Source organism: Sylvia atricapilla, chromosome 9 (assembly GCF_009819655.1).
Source record: "Sylvia atricapilla isolate bSylAtr1 chromosome 9, bSylAtr1.pri, whole genome shotgun sequence".
Classification (NCBI taxonomy): domain Eukaryota; kingdom Metazoa; phylum Chordata; class Aves; order Passeriformes; family Sylviidae; genus Sylvia; species Sylvia atricapilla.
This window is the reverse complement of record NC_089148.1, coordinates 23,442,594-23,460,984: the sequence shown is the minus strand read 5'-3', so window position 1 is coordinate 23,460,984 and position 18,391 is coordinate 23,442,594. Positions and strand designations below refer to the sequence as shown.

General features: G+C 40.8%; 2 protein-coding genes across 3 annotated transcripts; one reads left to right on the top strand and one right to left on the bottom strand.

Annotated features, from left to right (window-relative positions):
• Positions 1-24: 24 nt before the first annotated feature.
• On the bottom strand, positions 25-5,865 carry TRMT13 (tRNA methyltransferase 13 homolog). 2 transcript variants are annotated; one of them, XM_066325270.1, is made up of 11 exons: positions 5,686-5,865; positions 5,304-5,350; positions 5,159-5,225; positions 4,330-4,392; positions 4,136-4,205; positions 3,603-3,709; positions 3,137-3,304; positions 2,802-2,874; positions 2,020-2,094; positions 760-1,174; positions 25-453 (listed from the first exon to the last, which is right to left on the bottom strand). In XM_066325270.1, the coding sequence occupies exons 1-11, from the start codon at positions 5,827-5,829 to the stop codon at positions 255-257; spliced, it is 1,428 nt and encodes a 475-aa protein (XP_066181367.1). In that variant the 5' UTR covers positions 5,830-5,865; the 3' UTR covers positions 25-254. The 2 variants fall into 2 exon arrangements, with proteins under 2 accessions (XP_066181367.1, XP_066181366.1); XM_066325269.1 differs by lacking the exon at positions 2,020-2,094 and having other exon boundaries at positions 5,686-5,832.
• Positions 5,832-18,329, top strand: SASS6 (SAS-6 centriolar assembly protein). Its single transcript, XM_066325266.1, has 17 exons — positions 5,832-5,922; positions 6,884-6,944; positions 8,585-8,664; positions 9,885-9,989; positions 10,303-10,474; positions 11,412-11,489; positions 12,459-12,578; positions 12,667-12,858; positions 13,064-13,258; positions 13,601-13,690; positions 13,782-13,961; positions 14,568-14,649; positions 15,002-15,111; positions 15,945-16,067; positions 16,375-16,463; positions 16,913-17,004; positions 17,096-18,329. Exons 1-17 carry the CDS (start codon positions 5,855-5,857, stop codon positions 17,182-17,184), a joined length of 1,926 nt encoding a protein of 641 aa, XP_066181363.1. The 5' UTR covers positions 5,832-5,854; the 3' UTR covers positions 17,185-18,329.
• The last annotated feature ends 62 nt before the right edge of the window (positions 18,330-18,391 follow it).

The window sequence follows — 18,391 nt, the reverse complement described above, 5'->3', positions numbered from 1 at the left end:
TCACAGCAAAGAGTCTACAACAGGTTTCAAATTTTCTTAGGGATTTTATTTTTCCACTGACGAGAACTGGTTGGTATATTGGTAATTTTCAGTGAAACTGGAAAATATAATACCTTTTCTTGGGTACAGAAAGAAGATAAAAGTGTTTTTTGGTTTTGTTTTTTTTTAAGAAATGAATTAGCTTTTTAAAAAAAACCCAGATGAGTTTTACAGGGTTTGTTTTTTTTTCCCCCTACCAATTCCAAATGTATCTCCTATGATATAGTTGGCTCTGGTATCAAAGCAGGATTTGGGACAGCTGTCAACAGGACATTCTCCAAGGACACAGCAGACTCTGTGTAACACTGCAGTGCAGCCTGGTATCCTTGTCGCTGTAGATACTCAATCCGTCCGTGATCAATCAGCCGCTTACAGAGCCAACCCATCTCCTTTCGCTCCTCAGCACTCAGGATCCTGGGCCCAGAGAAAGGAAGGAGTGAACAGCTGTCAGAAAATAGTTTTGGTAATTAACATTAGTAGTTAAGTTTAGAAAAACTACCAAAATCATTGTAAATTCCTTTCAGTCAGGCAAGCACGACTGCTGAAATATTTTGAAATGTACGTCCATGCAAATTGTATTTTTAAAGTAAAATATTTCTATAAGTTTAGTAATGAAATGTTTCTGCAAAATGAGTCCTTTTGAGGACCCAAAACAATTTAATGTGCCACTCTACAGCTTTTCTGCTGGAGTCCATTTGCTAGGAAAAAAAATGTACATACCCTTGTAAAGTATCAGAACCACTCTCTGTCCTGCTGAGCATTTGCTCATGTTCTTCTGTGTCATTCGTTTGATCTTCACTGTCTTCACTTGCAGAAGCTTTGCTTGTGGTTTCTTGCATGCCACAAGTGGCCCAACTACTCATTCTCTGAAAATAATGGAATTCTACTTGTCCTAGTCCTACTGATTTAAAGAAATCTCTGCCTACATAATGTGTCCAGTCACACTTGTGATGGCAACACAGAGCAATAACTATTCCAGCTACAGGCTTATGGTCTCCTGTGGCGCTTTCATTAGCAGCAGATTTGTGAGGAGCCACCTCTGTCTGAGCAGCCCTGCAGCGTTTTGGTGCTGGCTCTTCATCTTCTCCATCACAGCAAGTGGTGTAAGTTTCAACCAAGCATCTCAAAGCAAGATCTAGGAATGAACAAATACATCCCCCCCAACAAAAAATATACATAAACACCATGCCATTATTTATCCAGGCTCTATCACGGTTGGGAATGTGCTTCCCACAAAGAAAAATAAAATTACACATCGCAAACTAAGTCAGAAAGCAAGTTCAATGATGACTAAAAATTACAAACAGGCTTTAAAAACATGAAAACCCTAAATGTGGTTTCTCTGAAGTTTCTAAGAGCTTATCCTCTGAAATATTTGTTCTGCAAAAGTGAATTTAAAATAATTTGGTTAACAAATTGGCACCTTGTAGGAGATTCTCCCCCCAGTAAAACACACAAGTATTTGCTCTAAAAGTTGGATATCTAAGGCACAGTCTATTTAATAAGCACATGTACTTCTTAAATGCTTAACTGTGTCATCTTTGTCATGCTACCTATAAAGGTGTCACATTTGAGATGTCTTTCTTTAATAGCAGCCCTGTAACATTAGAAAAACTTTTTAGTTTAAAGTTATCAGGACAGAAATCTTATTTGTGTTTGGGATACAGTATTCAGGCAGCCAATAAAAATTTAGAAAGAAAATTGTTTCAAAGAAGAGACAACTGTGCTAAAAAATGTACTCTCAAATACACAACCCATACCACCACACAGTATTCTCTGTTCTAATCTATTAAAGCCAAGAAGGGCTTCACTTCTGCCCAAAGTATCCTTACATCTATTAATTACTATTAATTACTGTGTACACCAACAAAGGGTTAGAGGGCAAGAACAGCTTAAAAGGACAGTTTGGAAGATCAATCCATTCAGAGTGTAAGGTTTAGTACCCTGCCTTTCTGCAGTTCACACATCTGTAATTCATACCTGTTGCAGCACCACACAAATGCTTCCCAATTCCTACCACTGGTAGCTTTTTCTTCTCCAAAATTGGTACCTTATCTGGAGGGAAAAAACAAACACACCAACCAACAAACCCCTATTTAACCCACAACTACCCAGCACCTCTGTTTTTTCTGAATAATGTAATTTCAGCATACTCAGAAATAAATGTTTGCCACTACTAAAAATACAGTGATCAGCACATTCAGTTATAAGCTATTGAAAGGAAGGAGTCTTTTGTTAGGACAAATTAAAAGAATAGGATGCTGTGGCTGGGAAGCACATTTAACCATTTCAGCCTTTCTGTATTGCCTATGAAAGGTAAATATGACATTAATGCATCTCCTGCTCACTGTGCTCCCACAAATTCTGTAGTACTGATGTGCATCATGTGCTTAATTCTACACATAAAACATTCTAAACAATGCAAAGGTGTTTAATTCTGCAAGTGCTAAAAAACCTTCAAAATGTATTTGTTTTGGTACTTCTCACCTGTAATGATGTCCTGTGAGTGTATAAAAAGTAGAAAGCTTTAAAACTCCATTTTAAATATATGTACATGTATCTCTATGTATCTTCACGCATGCTGGTGTGTGTGTATGTATATCACACAGTATCAACATGTCCAATCAACCACTTGAGAATAACCTTCAGAACCAAGTACATTTAAGCATGTTTCACACAAACTGACTGGAACCCCAATTCAAAGTTTAAAATTTAAAAATAAGCTTCTATTTCAGAATGACACAAGCCAAGAAGGAACTTACTTAAACATAAGTGCTGAATGTCTACTTGAAGCCTCTCAAATACAGAATCTCTCCTTTTGTGTTTTCCATCCATCTGTTTAAACAGAACAAGAGATTACATAGGGCTGGCCACTAATAATTATAATTTTGCTCCAGGTATTAATGTCAGACTTTTTTTCTTGTCAAGTTGACATCTGTGAAATTCCAACATGAAACATCAGGATTTTTTTCTAATAGATTTGCTATTAGTGAAGCATGGAATCTATAACTTGTAAAATTTAAATTTACTGAGGATAAAAAATAAATACTAACAGCTTCAGTGGCAATGGTTTAAAAATTCTACTTTACCCTCTTACCTTGAATCTTGTGGTTGCCCTTTCCACAAGCAAAAACTGAACATTTTCAACGTTCTCTAAGGCAATATCAACCCAGTGAGACAGCTTTCCTCGCCCAGCTCCAAACTCAACAAAACACCTTCCTGGACCAAGTAAATGCAGTTTTTCCATGTTGCCTAAAATAGAAGCCTACAAACATCAAAAGATTATTTGTGAACCAAGAAAATGTATCCCCTGTGTTTTGTAATGCCTTACAGAAAAAATATTCCTTCATGGAACTGCAGAAGGCTTTTGTAAGCCTTCCTTTCAGTGGGGGATCAAGGAAAAGATGATGTGTGTACAGAGGAAAGGGATTATATCTTCTATTTTACCGTATCAGATTTCCTCTGCAGGACGCAACTGGCATTATGCACCCAGTCACTCAAATTTACAGCAGCACAATTCCATGTCTAAACCCCTCTATAGTTATTAGCAAATCAGACCAAACCTGTTGTTTCAGGTGTTTGAAAGCAGATTCCCCATTCTTTGGGTCATTTAAGGCTTCTTGTAAAGCCTGGTGGGACAGTATTTGTTCCTTAAGATGAAGTTCTAGGCCTGGAGGCAAATACAAAACTTTTAGGTATAGCTTTCAAGTTTCCAAGAGTTCCTAGTATGTAATACACATTATTACAATTATGACATGAGCTCTGTTTGTAGTATTAGCAGAACAGTCTACTAGGAGCTTAATTCCATCACTGTGTCTTTATATCAGAGCTGTATTGTTATCTATAGTGATATCTGAGTGAGGAAAAAAAGAAAAAAAACAAAAGGAGGAGAAGACAGGATTGGAGTTTTATCACTCTTTCAATCTAGTTTTCTTTTTGGAGTAAAATTCAGCTATTGGAGGTCTGCCTGATAATTATTTCAGATGTGTATATGGGACCTATCTCATATTTTTACAGGTATCTCACAACAAAAATAACAGTGAAATATTCAATCAATTCAGTTTAAAACTTCTTAAGTATTTAGTATTAAGCTCACCATTACTTGCTTTTTTCAACTTGAGAATTAAGTTCTGCATCTCTTCAATAGATAGACAAGATAGAGGAACCTTTTTAAGGAAATAGAAAGTGGCACCAATAAATACGAGACCCTTGAAATTTTCTGTATCTTTGTAGTCATAAATTGCAACATGTAATGTAAGGACTGAACCCAAAATCAAGTAATGTACTCACTTGTTTTTCTGGTATTTCTGCTACATCTTTTAAACCAGCATTAATATCTTGAACAAAGTAGACCTTAAAAAAGAAAAAATTTGATTCAGTTAATTACCAGGAAGCAAATAGCTAAATTCTTCAGTGTTCTTATGGTAAAGTACATAGCAATAGGAATCCACTACAAAGTAAGATCTTCCAAGTAATTTTTTTCCTATAGTATGATCCTCATCCCAGCCAGAAGTGACTCTTCTGACACAGTTTTACAAGACTGAACATGTTCATAAGAGTTCAGCAGTCAGTGCTTACTAGACAGATTCCAGAGACCATTTTCAGGTTTCCCAGGGAATATTAAAGGTGCAATTCTAATAGGCAGGCAATAAAGAAGCCATCCTCTGCTTTCTTGGAAGAGCTGTTTAAACATATGTCCTGCTCCTCCCCTTGGCAGCTGTCAGCCACGCTTTCCATGGCTCACTGCCAGCCTGACTGCAGTGGGCTGGAACACCCAGAGCCTCCCTGCAGCTTTTGCTTTCCCAGGAGGAGCTCTCAGAAATGAATGGCATCGTGAGAGCCTGTTCTCTGGGTGCACTTCTGAGAAAAATGATTTCAACATTTTTATTTGTTACCAAGAACTGAAAAAGTGTACCAAATTACGATGACGAGGGGCGGAGAATACGAGGGGCAGAGAATGTGAGTTGCCTTTCAGCAAGTACTTCCAGAGCTTTCATCGTGCCTTAGTGTAGTGCTTTGCTAGAACTGCTGCCCTGCAGCTCACAGCTACTGTCAGCACAAAAAATTCTCTGCAAGGCCTTAAATCCGAGAGGAAGTGCTGGAATTACACTGCACTTACAGGCTTTGGCTTCTCTCTTGAGTTACATTTTTTTAAATGCTTTTGTAGTTGGTCTTCATACACAGTGCTAAAAGTCAAATGGAGAGAAAAGTAAGTATCACGTGAATACTGACAAAGAACGGCAAAAGCATTTATATATACTCACTGTTTTGGATCAAGAGGGCACGGAATTCTTTTTCTGTCATTTTGTTCCTAGTTAGAAAAGTTTTAGAAAACACTTCAGCATGCATTCAGTGTTGTGTTTTAAAGAAGCTGTTGAGGGGCATCAGCTTCATAAAACATCTATTCGGAATAGGTGAGTTAACCGGAACGAAGAAATTGAGATGAGAACTTAATATTTGACTGGACCCTAATAGAATAACCCCCTAATGCATGGGCAGCGGTACTGCTGGGCTCAAGCGAGTGCCCGGCACACCGAGGCTCAAGGGAAGGCACTGGCGCTGCCTCTCCCACCCGTGCCGCCAGAGCGGGGCCACCCCAAGCCCGCCCTCCCTCCCTCCCTCCCGGCCGGGGAAGGATCCCTGCACCTCCTCGTGCCCGTGCTCCCCACAGAAGCGCCTGCCGGCCGCCGGCACCATCCTGCAAAAGCGCCCCTTCCTCTGCACGAAGTGCGCGCAGCGGCCCGGCTCCGGCGCCGCCATCGCCGCTCCCGGCGGCCCCCGCGCCGCCATGTTGCAGCCCCTCCCCGCGGGCAAGATGGCGGCGGAACGGATCTTCGACCGGGCGGTGTCGGTGCGAGTGCGGGGCTGCGGCTGCGAGGAGCGGTGAGTGCGGGCCGGCTGCGGGGGAGTCTCTCTGCGCTCCTCAGAGGGGCTGCGAGCCACGGGCTCTTTGCTGCTGCCTGCCCTGTGCTCCGAGCGCTGCTGCGCTTTGGGGTTGCTGCCGGCGCCCTGCGGGTGTGGGAGGGACCGGCTCTGGCAGGCCCGGGGCGGCCGGCGAGGGCCGGGCGGTGGCCGCGGATGCTTCGCCGAGGGGGTGAAGCCGGCGGGGCAGTGGAGCGAACTCGCAGTGGCTCGGCTGTGCCCGGGGCTGAGGTGAGCCCGGGGCCAGGCCCGCCCGGGTTTGGCGTGTCCCGGGCCGCAGCGTTGCCCGCGGGTTCTCCCGCCGCTCTCCCGCACCGCGGCCTCTGCAGGCGCGGCTCCTCCTCAGGGGCCCGCGGGTCTGAGCCACCTGAGCACGGCGGCAGTGTCTGGGGAAGCTCAGACGTTCCGTATGTGAAACGTCTCTTCAAAACAGAAATAATTTCCGCACTCTGGGTCCTGTCTGGATTAGTGTGTGCCCGACTCACCTGTGTGATAAGGCGCGGAAAGGCCGATGTCTGTGGTGTGCGTTGTAATATAAGTGACTTAGTGCTCGACAAGAAATCATTGAAGACAAGGTAGCACTGTATAAATAATTATCAGGAGTTTGAGCAATCGTTAATAAATTTCAACAGGCTTTTACAAAAGTTCGAGTTTCTGGACAAAGTTTCAAAACTTCTGCCTTGCTGTTTAAAATCTGGTGGATGACAAGCAGAAAAGCAAGCAGAAGAAAACCAGCTCTGGCTGAGGAGCTGCAATGACTGAAACACATCTTAGGTGTAGTCATCGGTGGGAACTTTCTTGATGTTTATGCCCAAATTTTTATTTTTGAAATGTCACTGATTCCTGTAATGCAGCTGTGAACATGTGTTATGTGGAGAATGTTTTCTTGATTTATTACTGAGTTTCATCTTTTTATACACAGGAGATTAAATGTTCGAATGAATATTGAACTACTGTCAATTTCTAATCCTGTTCATAAAAAGGTTTGTAAGTTAACTGTATCTTTGTCATTCATTAGGTATTACCTGAATTTCATTGTATAAAAGGATAAGTAGGAAAAGGAAAAGCAAAAAGAGATTTTAGTGTTTGTCATTTTACTTTATTTTTATTTAATTTTTTGAGTAACTTAGTTGGTTTGGTATTGTGTTTTAACACCCCTGCCCCCTCCCCCAGCCTTTTTCAAGCCTTTTCAAACTAGTTTAGTTTGGCTGCTGATGGGTCTTAGCAAGTTTGCATATTAAAAGCATTTACAGATGCTCAGGGAAACATGAGAGCTTAAGAGTACCTTTAGTTCAAGGTACTAAATTTGGAGTAAAAAAATAATCTTTCTCAGGGAAAATAACAATAAGATCACCACTAGAGATTTATAATCTCTTCTATTCTGTATCTGATTTGTCACCAAAGTATTCATCCCCCAGCATGATGTTAAGGTTGGTCATGGGCTGGTTATGGTGTTGTTGGGTAAAGATTTGCTTGTAAAGGAATGCAGCAGTTTTTGGTCAGGTTCTGTCCTGGTGGCAGTGATAGTGGTAGTTCCCTCTACCATTATCAGAAGCAGTTCAGTCAGAAGGGTTGGCTGTGCTTCAGCCTGTGTCAGGAGGAGCCTGGAAACTGGAAATGCAGTTGAGTGATCAGTCTGAAGAGAGAACTTCCAGTGCTTGGGCAGCTAATGGGACATCAGACCAAGCAGGCATTTTTATCTCACCTGTCAGTCCACCACTGCTGGCTTGAGGTAGCATTAATTTTAATTTAAGTGTCTGTGTAAATCCCCGAGTTTGTTTGTGTGTCCAGCTGAGAGTTTCGTTGGTGTTACTGGCACCTGAATTACTGAAACAAGTTTCAGCTGTGTGTCTGCACAGTGCTGTGTCACACTTCATTATGTAGGAACAGCTGACACATTTCTGCTCCACTTTTGTACCTTTTTTGCTAGGGAATATCCTTGTCACAGGGGCGAGCCTTGCTACAGGGAGCAGCTGCCTGGGCCTAATGTGCTGCATAACCCAGTCCTTGGAATTCAAGGCTCAATGCTTATGGAGAAGGCAGTTTTTCCTAAACACTCTGTAGACCCCCAGTGAACAATGAGTGTCTATTTAAAAGCTAAGCAGCATAATGCTGCAGTTTGCCATGTGGGATTCCTGGACTTCAGCTGTATCCCATCTGCAGAGCTCTGTATTACAGTATATAAAATTAGCTGGTGGTTCCATAAACTGTAGGAGCAGTGTGCTCTGAAATGCTTCCAGTCATGGCAGTGAGGTATTAGTGAACCAGGACAGTGGACTGCTAGTGCTACACTTATTTCATGAGGGGGAAAAATAGCAAATAGCTTTTTTTCTGAAAAATGGTGGATACACACTGAATTTTGAAACTTTTGCTGCTCAAAGTTTAAGGGTTTGAGTTGGTTTGTTTTTGTGAAAGAGTTTTTCTTGTTTTCCCACTGTAATATTTGAAGTTGTGTTAAATGGTAGTGTAGTATGCCTTCTGAATGAGTTGCCACAATTCTCTTGTAATTCTCTTGACTAAACATTAAAAACATTCAATAGTCTCTGCCATGCTGGTTTAAATATTTAAAGACTCCTGAGTAGATGATAGTATTTTAATCCTATGTAAATGTCCATCTTTTCAGGACTTAGCTGTTCGATTGACTGATGATACTGATCCTTTTTTTCTTTATAACCTTGTCATATCAGAGGAAGATTTTCAAAGGTAAGTGAAATTGCAGTATTTTCTCTGGGAAGCGTTTCTAAATGGCAAAATTGAACCAGGGAGTATTTTTAGCTTAGAGTGATCTATGTTAGTGTTCAGTTTTTGGCAGTTTTCAGTTATGGGATTTTGTCAATATTGTTCTCTGTTCAGTGGGTGGAACAGGCAGGTTCAGGAGAGTGACCAGCTCAGGTTACACTCAGGAATGCTGGCATCCTGATGTTCAGTTCCCTGCAGGGACACAGTGCCACAGTTCATATTTCTACTGGTATCTTCTGTTTATCCCAACTGCTTCTTACAGACTGTTGTGTGTGGGTGTGAACAGGGTCAGGAAGTAAATATGAGAAGAAAGTCTGTTTGCATGGGCATGGTTTTACACACCTGAGCCTGTATCTCAGGGGTTTCTTGCATAATTGTGCTATTGGCTCTCAGTTACTTGCTCAGAATTTGAGTCAATCATCAAATTTGGATTCCAGGCATGAACAGTTCAAGTTTTTGCTTTCTTTGGGCATTTTTTTGCTTTGTTTTCTTGTGTTGTTTGTTGTGGTTTTGTTTGTTTGTTTGGGGTTTTGGTGGGGTGGGGGAGTGGCTTTGGTGTTTTTAAAAAGGGAGGTGGGATCAGTATGTGGATCAAAAGGCAAAGGCAAAGTAGTGTTTGCGAGAGAGATGTGCTGAAGTGTTTTGTTGCAGGGAGGCAGAGCTTTGTGTGTGCACTGTGGGGTGTTTGTGTCTGAGTTTGCAGTGTCTGTGGAGAGGAGTGGATGAGTAGGGGACAGAGGTGATGGCTGAGGCTCCCTCCTTGTGCTGTGCCTGTTCTCTGTGCCTGTCCCATCACTCCTCCACGCTGTGCTGTGAGGGTGATGCCTGCTCAAAGGAACACATTTGTTACACCACAGCAACTTTTGGTTTTTAATGAATGCAGCCCATTTGCAAGAACTCTTGTGATCAGAAGTATCCTCTGGGAGTTATTACCCAAGGTGTGGCTCTAGGATGACCCTCTTCATGGGAGATTGCCCCAGCTGAGCTACTGTGGTCCCTTCCAGCCTGGCCACTTCTGTGATTTTGTGATCTGTGAACACACTTCTAAATGAAAACAGCATGCTAATAAACTTTAATGACAAGATCAGAACTCATTCTTTCTAGTAGTGTAAACAAAGTATTTTATCGGAAATCAGTTACAGTTCTCTATATTGTTAACATTTTTTTCCTGTCTGTTTATATAGTTTGAAATCCCAGCAAGGTCTCTTGGTAGACTTCTCTGCTTTCCCACAGAAATTTATAGATCTGCTTCAGCAATGCATTCAGGAGCAGAACAAAGACATGCCAAGGTAGGTCACAAGTGTGTGCCATGTTACTCTGTATGTACCTGTTGAGTTCTTAAAATGCTTGTCAGTCACTCAGACTGAGAAGAGTCAGTAGAAGAGGATAATCTGACCTGCCTCAACGTGAATATAAGTTGGTGGATAAAACCTGAGTCTTGGGAGGAGAATTCTTTCTTGAGTAAAAACTGGATAGCCGTTTACTGCACATATAAAAATACATCTTATTGGGAAATAGCTTAGGATCTACAGGTAGTTTCAGGAAAACAAACAAACAAACAAACAAAAAACTAACATTTGATTATCTTGGTTTTTCCCCTAGGTTTTTGCTGCAGTTAGTTTCTTCAGCACCTGCTCTAGATCACACACCTGTCTCTTTAAATGTAGTGGAGACCAACCCTTTCAAACACCTTACTCATCTTTCTCTAAAATTCCTGCCAGGAACTGATGCAGAAATAAAGAAGTTTTTAGCCAACTGTTTGAAATGCCTTAAGGTAAAATGAAAGTTTATCATAACTGCAACTAAGCCTCAATGCTATATGTACTTAAGTATTTTTTTCATTCTGAATAATTCAGAAGTATGTACTACGTTGCATGCTCTGGTTTGTTTTTCCTTTCAGCCCATATATGTCATTGCATGCAGCTCCTTGGGTGCATGCTGTAAAATCTGAATTGTTGCTGTCACCCTGGCAGTGAAGATGCTTCCTGTGTATTCAGGCAGGCAGTGCCATTGGCTGTGGCAGGAATGGGAGTGTTTCACACACAGTGCACGTGGTGTGCATTGCTGAGGGCTCTGGCTGCTGCACTCCCTGCTCACAGCTGTGCTGATGGCCAGGGCAGCTGCAGGACTTAGACACCTCCGAGTCTCTGTTCTGCACTTGGCTGTAGGAGGGACAGGCTGCTGGTGATGGTGAGGCTTGGTGGCTTCCGAAGGACTAACAGCTGTAAACTGCATAGGGAAGTGGGAATGTTGGTGCAGTTTGGTAGCATGCTGGGTTTGATTTCATGAGAAATTAAAGGTCTCATAGTTTGACTGTTGTCTGTTTCAGTTTCATAGCCTGGGATTTGTCTCTCCTACCATGCTGTTGTGTTTCTAGGCACCTAATAAGCCATTTTAATAACACAGATTTATAGTATTTCAGTTGACCTCTTGTTTAGGCAACTCCTTTGTTAACAAGTCTTGTAAATAAGATACTATTTCCTTGTAGAAATTTGGTAAGAATTTAATTTGGAGTTTTTACATTGTGGGCTAATGGCTTTTCTTTTGAATTTACTAATTATATCTTATTCAGTATGACACATATTTAACAATCTTTTCATAAATACAGTGAGTATATGGGTGCTTAGGCAGGCTGTGCTGATTAAATGGGAGCTAAATATAGCTTGTATTTTGGGAGCTAAGGTTTTGACTTGATGTCAATTTGTACATAGGAGGATAAAATGATGTTGGAAGAAAAGCTTAAAAAAACTGAAGAGGATCTTACCAGGCAACTGAGCTACACTCAACAGGTAACATAATTTTTAAACTTCTGTATATTGTGCTTTTTTGATTTATGGAAAATGTCCCTTTTTGTAGGCTGGTTGATTAGCCACTACCTAGCCAAGACTGAGACTGAGTGAAGAGAATAGTCTACTGCAGCTTTTCTAGGAGTGAGTAAAGCCTGCAGCCAAAGAGTTAAATTGAGTTCTTGAAGTACTCAAGCAGAATTTTACTTTATCTTTTGCAAAGGTCTGTGTATGCACACACAAATTGAATACTAAATATATGGTCATGTGAAGATAAATGATAAATATACTTCCTATATTCCATGAATTGTTGGAAATCCTTTTGTTTAGAAAAATTGTGAAACTATGGTAAATAAATTGGAAGCCTTGGACTTTAATTACTCCTTTTTTATTTTTGCAGTCAGCATAGTAATCACTTCACTTCTGTATTTCAAGAGAATGATTTGGGTCAGATTCTGCAATTATCGAGGTGGCTTTTTGACCATAATGAAACAGAACAATTCCATTAAAACTGTTAAGAATTATTTTTGGAATGGAATATTTGTTTGCCTCATGTCTGCAGCTTCAGTTTGAGTTACTGGAATGTGTATGCTGCACTGGAATACGGAATTACAATTAAAAAGAGGAAAAGATGCTGCTAAAGAACTTAATTTTTTTTCCCCAGTAGAGTGCTCTGTGTTACAAGGGTAGGGAGCATCAACAGGCTGTTTTTGTACTCTTAAATAGTGGTTGAAAAAAAAAGCAGTTGGAAATTAAGATTATTTTGTGCACAGCATTAGAACAGTGCTCTTCAGCTTCTCAGTGCCTTACTTTTCCTGGTTACAAAATTAACATATTTCACCATCTGGTGCTGAAATGTAGACTTTTTTAGTAATTCCGTGTCCTTTTAGTAAGTAACAGTAAAGAATCCCTCAGTATTGGCTGAAATGCTTTACATTTTTAAACTCCCTGTGCTTTGTCAAACTCAAACAGAGCTTGGCAGAGAAGAGCCGGGAGCTTGACAAACTGAAGAGCGAATGGACATCCTACACTACAGCCCTGAGCAACAAACACTCACAGGAGCTGACAAGTGAGAAGGAAAGGGCTCTCCAGGTACAATGGTTGGAAAGAATGAACAGAATTCTTGTGTGGGAATAGTCAGATTCATCAAATAACTGCTTCGTTTCTTTGATTCTCACAGGCACAAACTCAGTACCAACAACAGCATGAACAGCAGAAAAAGGAATTGGAAAATTTGCATCAGAAAAGTATTCAACAGTTGCAGAACAGGCTTTCAGAACTCGAGGTCATCAATAAAGACCTAACAGAGAGGAGATACAAAGGAGACTCCACAGTCAGAGAACTGAAAGCAAAGCTTTCTGGATTAGAAGATGTATGGCTTCCCAGTACCCCACCTCAATCTTACTACTCTTACAGCATTAACAGTCTCTGCCTGGGCATGTCATAGGAAATACAGCATATTAAGTTCATTTATTTCCTCTTCATTCCATATTATGCTTACTATTTAAATATATCTGTTGAAATTACTGTTACTGGTTTTCTTGAAGAATAAAAGTCAATTCCTTCCCAACATTTAGGAATGTCAAAGAGCGAAGCAGGAGGTGCTGTCCCTGCGCCGAGAGAACACAACTCTGGATGCTGAATGTCATGAGAAAGAGAAACTCATAAATCAGCTGCAGACACGAGTTGCTGTCTTGGAACAAGAGATCAAAGACAAAGATCAGCTCGTCACCAGAACAAAAGAAGTCTTAGATGCAACACAGGAGCAAAAGGTTTCTTCATGAATTTTTTTAACCTTCCTAATTGTGGGTTCCATAGAGTAGCTGCTGACCAGTTTTTAGGAATGCAGCCAGTCAGCTTGCAAATGTAGTTAAGATTCTAAATTATGGCATCGAAAGTATACTGGGTTCAGATTAAATGTTGTGATACTGGAGTAACAGTTTATGGTATTTTTTTGTAGGGAAAAAAAAGGGTTCATCCAGATCCTATAAAATTTGGCTGAAAAGCACTGACCGGTTCCTTGTGAGGGTAGTTCTCAAAGAATTGTGAACATTCTACTTGAAGTCACAAACAAGGTGTATCACAGCCTTGTATTTTGTACCATTCTGTTCAAGGTGATCCTGGAAGAGAGTACAGAGGAAAAACAAAGGCACATTGAAAAACTGGAGACAACAATTAAGTCGCTGTCAGCTGAACTCCTTAAGGTTTGTTTGAATGTGACACTTCCCTTGTGTAGCATCTCTCTTTTTCTTAGCTGTTTATTTTTGTAATATATGGTGTGGCATTTTTTAATAGGCTAATGAAATTATCAAGAAGTTACAAGGAGATTTGAAAACTCTAATGAGTAAATTAAAATTGAAAAATACAGTAACAATTCAGCAAGAAAAACTACTGGCAGAAAAAGAAGAGAAACTTCAGAAAGAGCAGAGGGAATCACAGGAGATGGGACAATCCCTTCGAATGAAAGAGCAGGAGGTACTGATGGGTTAACCTCGTGTGCTGGAAATGCTGTTGTGTGGACTTGGTTGGGTTTTGTGGGGTTTAATTTAGTTACAGCAATAAGATCTTGAATCTTTCCATGCAACAGAATAGATTCTTTTGCTAATTTAACATGTTAATTTAAATGTGTCATCAGCTTTCAGGTTTTTTAATGTTAACCTGATTTGTAAAAGCCATCCATTTATGTGGAAGGCTACCAGAATTGTTTTAAGAGAACAAAGCAATGTAAGGAATGAATCACACCCTTTAGGAGGCATTCATGTGTAAGTTGGTGAAGGGAATAAGAACAGGAATAGAGTGAACTTTTTTCTTCCATTCCATTAAACAGGATAGTCCCCTGTCCTTGCACTATTTTATTGTAGAAAAATAAAGGTCAGAAAGGATTCTGGCTGTCACCTTGTCAAAATCCTAGCTGAAAGTAGGGCTTCTTTAAAAGAATTACCATGTTGCTTTTGTGACAAACTGAGTTCAAATTTCTTCAATTTTAGAGTAACTTCATACATATTTGTTGTTGTTTGTAGTTAGTCTAACACTAGTAGTAGAACACTGCTGATGATTTTACAATTGTTATGGGAATTACAGGTTTGCAAGCTACAAGAACAGCTAGAAAGTACAATACAAAAACTTGAAGAAAGTAAGCAGTTACTGAAAACCAATGAAAATGGTAGGTTTATACAGTTTGATTTTCCCTCCGTAAAAATGACCCAGTGATCTCACTACTACTGAAATTGATAGAAGCAGCTTTTGGTGAAGAGTTGCCATTATTATCATGTATGGAAAAGGAGCCTCTGGCTGTTGTGGGCGTGTGGCAGCCAAGAGCTGCATGGAGGGAAGCCTTTCCTTGAGAGTGGTGCTGTGGAGTGGGGTGGGTGCTCAGAGGCTGGAGCTGGGCAGGGAGCTTCAACAACTGGCTTTGAATGGGACTAGGGAGGAAAAATCCCAGTGAGCTGCCCCTTTTTATGAAGAAGGGCTACTGGCCTTTTCAAACAGCTTGAGCTTTTTCTTCCTCTCTGCAGTTATCACGTGGCTGAACAGACAGCTGAGTGAAGTTCAGATGGCAAAGAAGCTGGACACTCCTGCCAGTGCCCATGCTGCTGGGAGGGCGGCTGGTTCCCCTCTCGGCATGGTAAGGTAGAGCTGTAAAATAACAGGCTGCTGAGGGGGGCAGCAGTTGCTAAAATGCAGGGCCTTAAAAGAGGGAAAAAAAAAATCCAAGGCGCTTTCATCTTCTTCTGGCCTTACGGTTTGGGGTGGGTGTGGTTCAGCATTGTTTGTTTATTTTTCAACAATATAAAACCCTGTTGGGTCCTTCCTGAGATCCTGGGCCTTGTAGGTGAGGTCTTCTAAGCTGCTGCTTACATAAAACACACAAAGCAATACAGAATTAGCTTAGAAAAGATGAAGTGCTGAGTGAAGGCGAAAAACGGTATTTTTGTGTTAAGATGTTAACTTACTAATTCTCTTTGTAAAGCTTCAAACCCAAAGTGTACTGTTTGAATACTCTAGTGATTTTCAGAAACAGGAAAGTCAGGGGCTAAGGAAGGCTGCCTGCCATCACTGTTGAATACTGTGACTTGCTGCTTCTCACCCTGTGTTGCACGGGGTGCTGCTGTCACAGCAACAACAGGAATTGATGAGCTGCTGGTTCACAGCAGAAGGGTATGTTCATGCAAAGAGGTCTCTGGATTTGTAGCTGGATACATTAATTACTTTAATTAATGACAGAGTGTGTAGCTTATTACTAGCTAAGACTGCTCACCTCATTAAAGTTTTTTTAAGTTATTTTTTCCTTAAGTGTGCAAGTCTTGGAATAGTGATGTTTTCTTCCCATCAGGAAGTACTCACATAAGTGTTGGCTTTTTAATGGCAGTTAGTTGTTAATTTTGGAGTTTTTAATCTCTACAGTTACTTGAAATATTGTGTTTCTCATTTATGGATATATTTCTATTTCTTTCACAGCCTGACCGACCATCTTTTCACAGCTCAGGGATCAGTCATGCCATTTCTCCTCTCTATGCCTTCCAGAACTTTCTGGAACCAACACACAGCAAAAATGGAAATCCCCAATGTCCAGTACCAAAGGCAAGTACTTCAACTTTTTTGTTAGATTAAGAATGTGACAGTATATCAAAGCACAATGTTTTGACATTTTCTCAAAGTGTATAAATATTTACTGATTTTACTCTTTGGCTTCCTGCCTTGAGCATTACAACTGTTATTCATAGCTAATGCTGGTCTTTAGGCGCTTGTTCTCACAGGCTTTGCTGCACAGCAGGGCCAGTGAGGTGTAGAGACAGGAATCCCTGGGAATTTGGCTCTGTGCATGCCCTCGGGGGAGGGGACTCAGATCTGGAGTAACTCTTAACCTTGCAGCTTTTTGTCTCTGCAGGTCCAGTTGAACTCACAGCTTTCGAAACTCAGTCGATGTTCTGATACTCACACCATGTCTGCAGCTGGTCACGCAGCAAACAAGGAGAAGTGAGTGTCAGCTACAGCAATTTACTATTTTATTATTTCATTTATTTTTCACACCTTGGTCATCTTGGTGTGTTTAGAACTGACAGTTCTGCTATTGGCCTGGTTCTGTGATCTGCCTTCTTCATTACCATGCTAATCAATTCTGTGTTGATTTGTTGAAACTGAAGGAAGAGCTGTGCCTGCAGAAGTCAGCCCCAAGGAACAACAGTTCAGTGTTGCTCCTATTGACAGATCCAAGCCATCAGGTGCTGGGTCACAGAAAAAATTAGTTCTAGGCTGTTCTTAATCTACTCAGGGATGGTTTAAATTTACATGGTAAAGGTCACAGAAATGCAGTAGTTGCACTTCTAGTGAAGATTTTCTTGAGCAAGTCTGTAGTTGCCCTCGTTCCAATGCACTGGTGACAAACTGCATTTGCCTTAAATTTTAGTTTGCCTTTCTATTTCTAGTGGTGACCAGCTGGGGCTGGAATCTAAGTATTTCAAGAAGAAAGATGACAGCATTCCTTTACGAGGGCTTAGTCAAAATACACTTAACTCAGGTAAGTACAAACCACAACAAGGTACGTTTGAAATGTCCTGGCAGGGCAGTGACAGCCATGGTTCAATGTGGTGTCCTGTGCTCTTCTGCAGAGTACCTGAGACCCTACTTGCCCAGCAAAGCCCAGCCGTCCCCAAAAGCTGCTGGAACACCAGTCTCAGCCTATTTTCCTGGATCATAGCCAGGGTCCTTACAGTAAGAGTCCCCTTGGAACCATTGGGGAGATTTTTGAATGTCCTGCAAGAGTGTGTTAGTAAAGTATCAATGTGAACTGACAGAATTTTATGAGCCGGTTTTCTTTGAGGAGGGGATCTTGACTGACTTGGATGATGTTTCAGGGTGCTTGAGCCTAAGGAAAACATAAAGCCTTAAGAGCCTTACTGGGAACAACACTGACCTCTCACCAGGGCTGTGCAGAATTTTCTTAAGTCTATTGTTACCCTGTAAATCCTCCTAAAAACTCACCAAAGTGCTCTGAATTTTTATAAGAAGTGAAATGTACATTCTCTGAGTGAGAACAATCACCTTAATTTCTATTTCTTGAGTGCTTTCAGAGAAAGAATGAGGTGAGGAGAAGGCACAGAACTGTACTGTGCTGTCCATTTTAGAATGGTCAAGCTCATAGAGGGGGCATGACTGCCTCACAAACCTTCCCTCACAGTTTAGTTTTAAAAACATGCTTAATTTTGGAACCAGCTTATTTGAATTGCATATAGACTTACAAGTAATCTCATAGTAAAAATGATAAATTATTTCATTGGAGGTATAAAATAAAAATTAAAATTCTCAGTCTTGGTTTCCCTAAGTTTTCTATTAATGTCTTAGTATTACATTCCACAGGGCACCATGCATAAACAGTGGAAGGTGAAGTGGCTGAATAGTTAACTATTATCAACACCTAAAAGTCACTTTATTTTTATAAATTATACTTTATGACTGTAAAACTTCAGTCTTACAGTCATAAAGACTTCAGAAGTTTTAGACACTCTTACATCTATGCTGTTTGTTCTAGTCTGAATTCAAATGCTCATGGATCATGTCACAGCCCCTTCTGGGATATCTTTCCTTGGTGTCCCCTGCAGAAAGAGCATTCATGGACTTCTGCCAGGCACAGGACCCTTACAATGACTGTTCCTTACTTTTGGTAAAGATATTTCCTTTTACCTTAGTTACTCAAGTGGACCCAGAGGGCTGTATAGTTCAGTGGTTTGTTCCTGCTGTGTGAAATGTGTACATTTGTTTATAAATTAGCACTGTGATAATGTATAGTGTCTGATTTTGTCATATGTACTTTTTAATGGAAATATTAAATGGTTTTTATTAAAAGCTCTGATTAGTTGATCTTCCAGGAGTACTAATGAACATCTCCCCTGTACTGAAATTCCCAG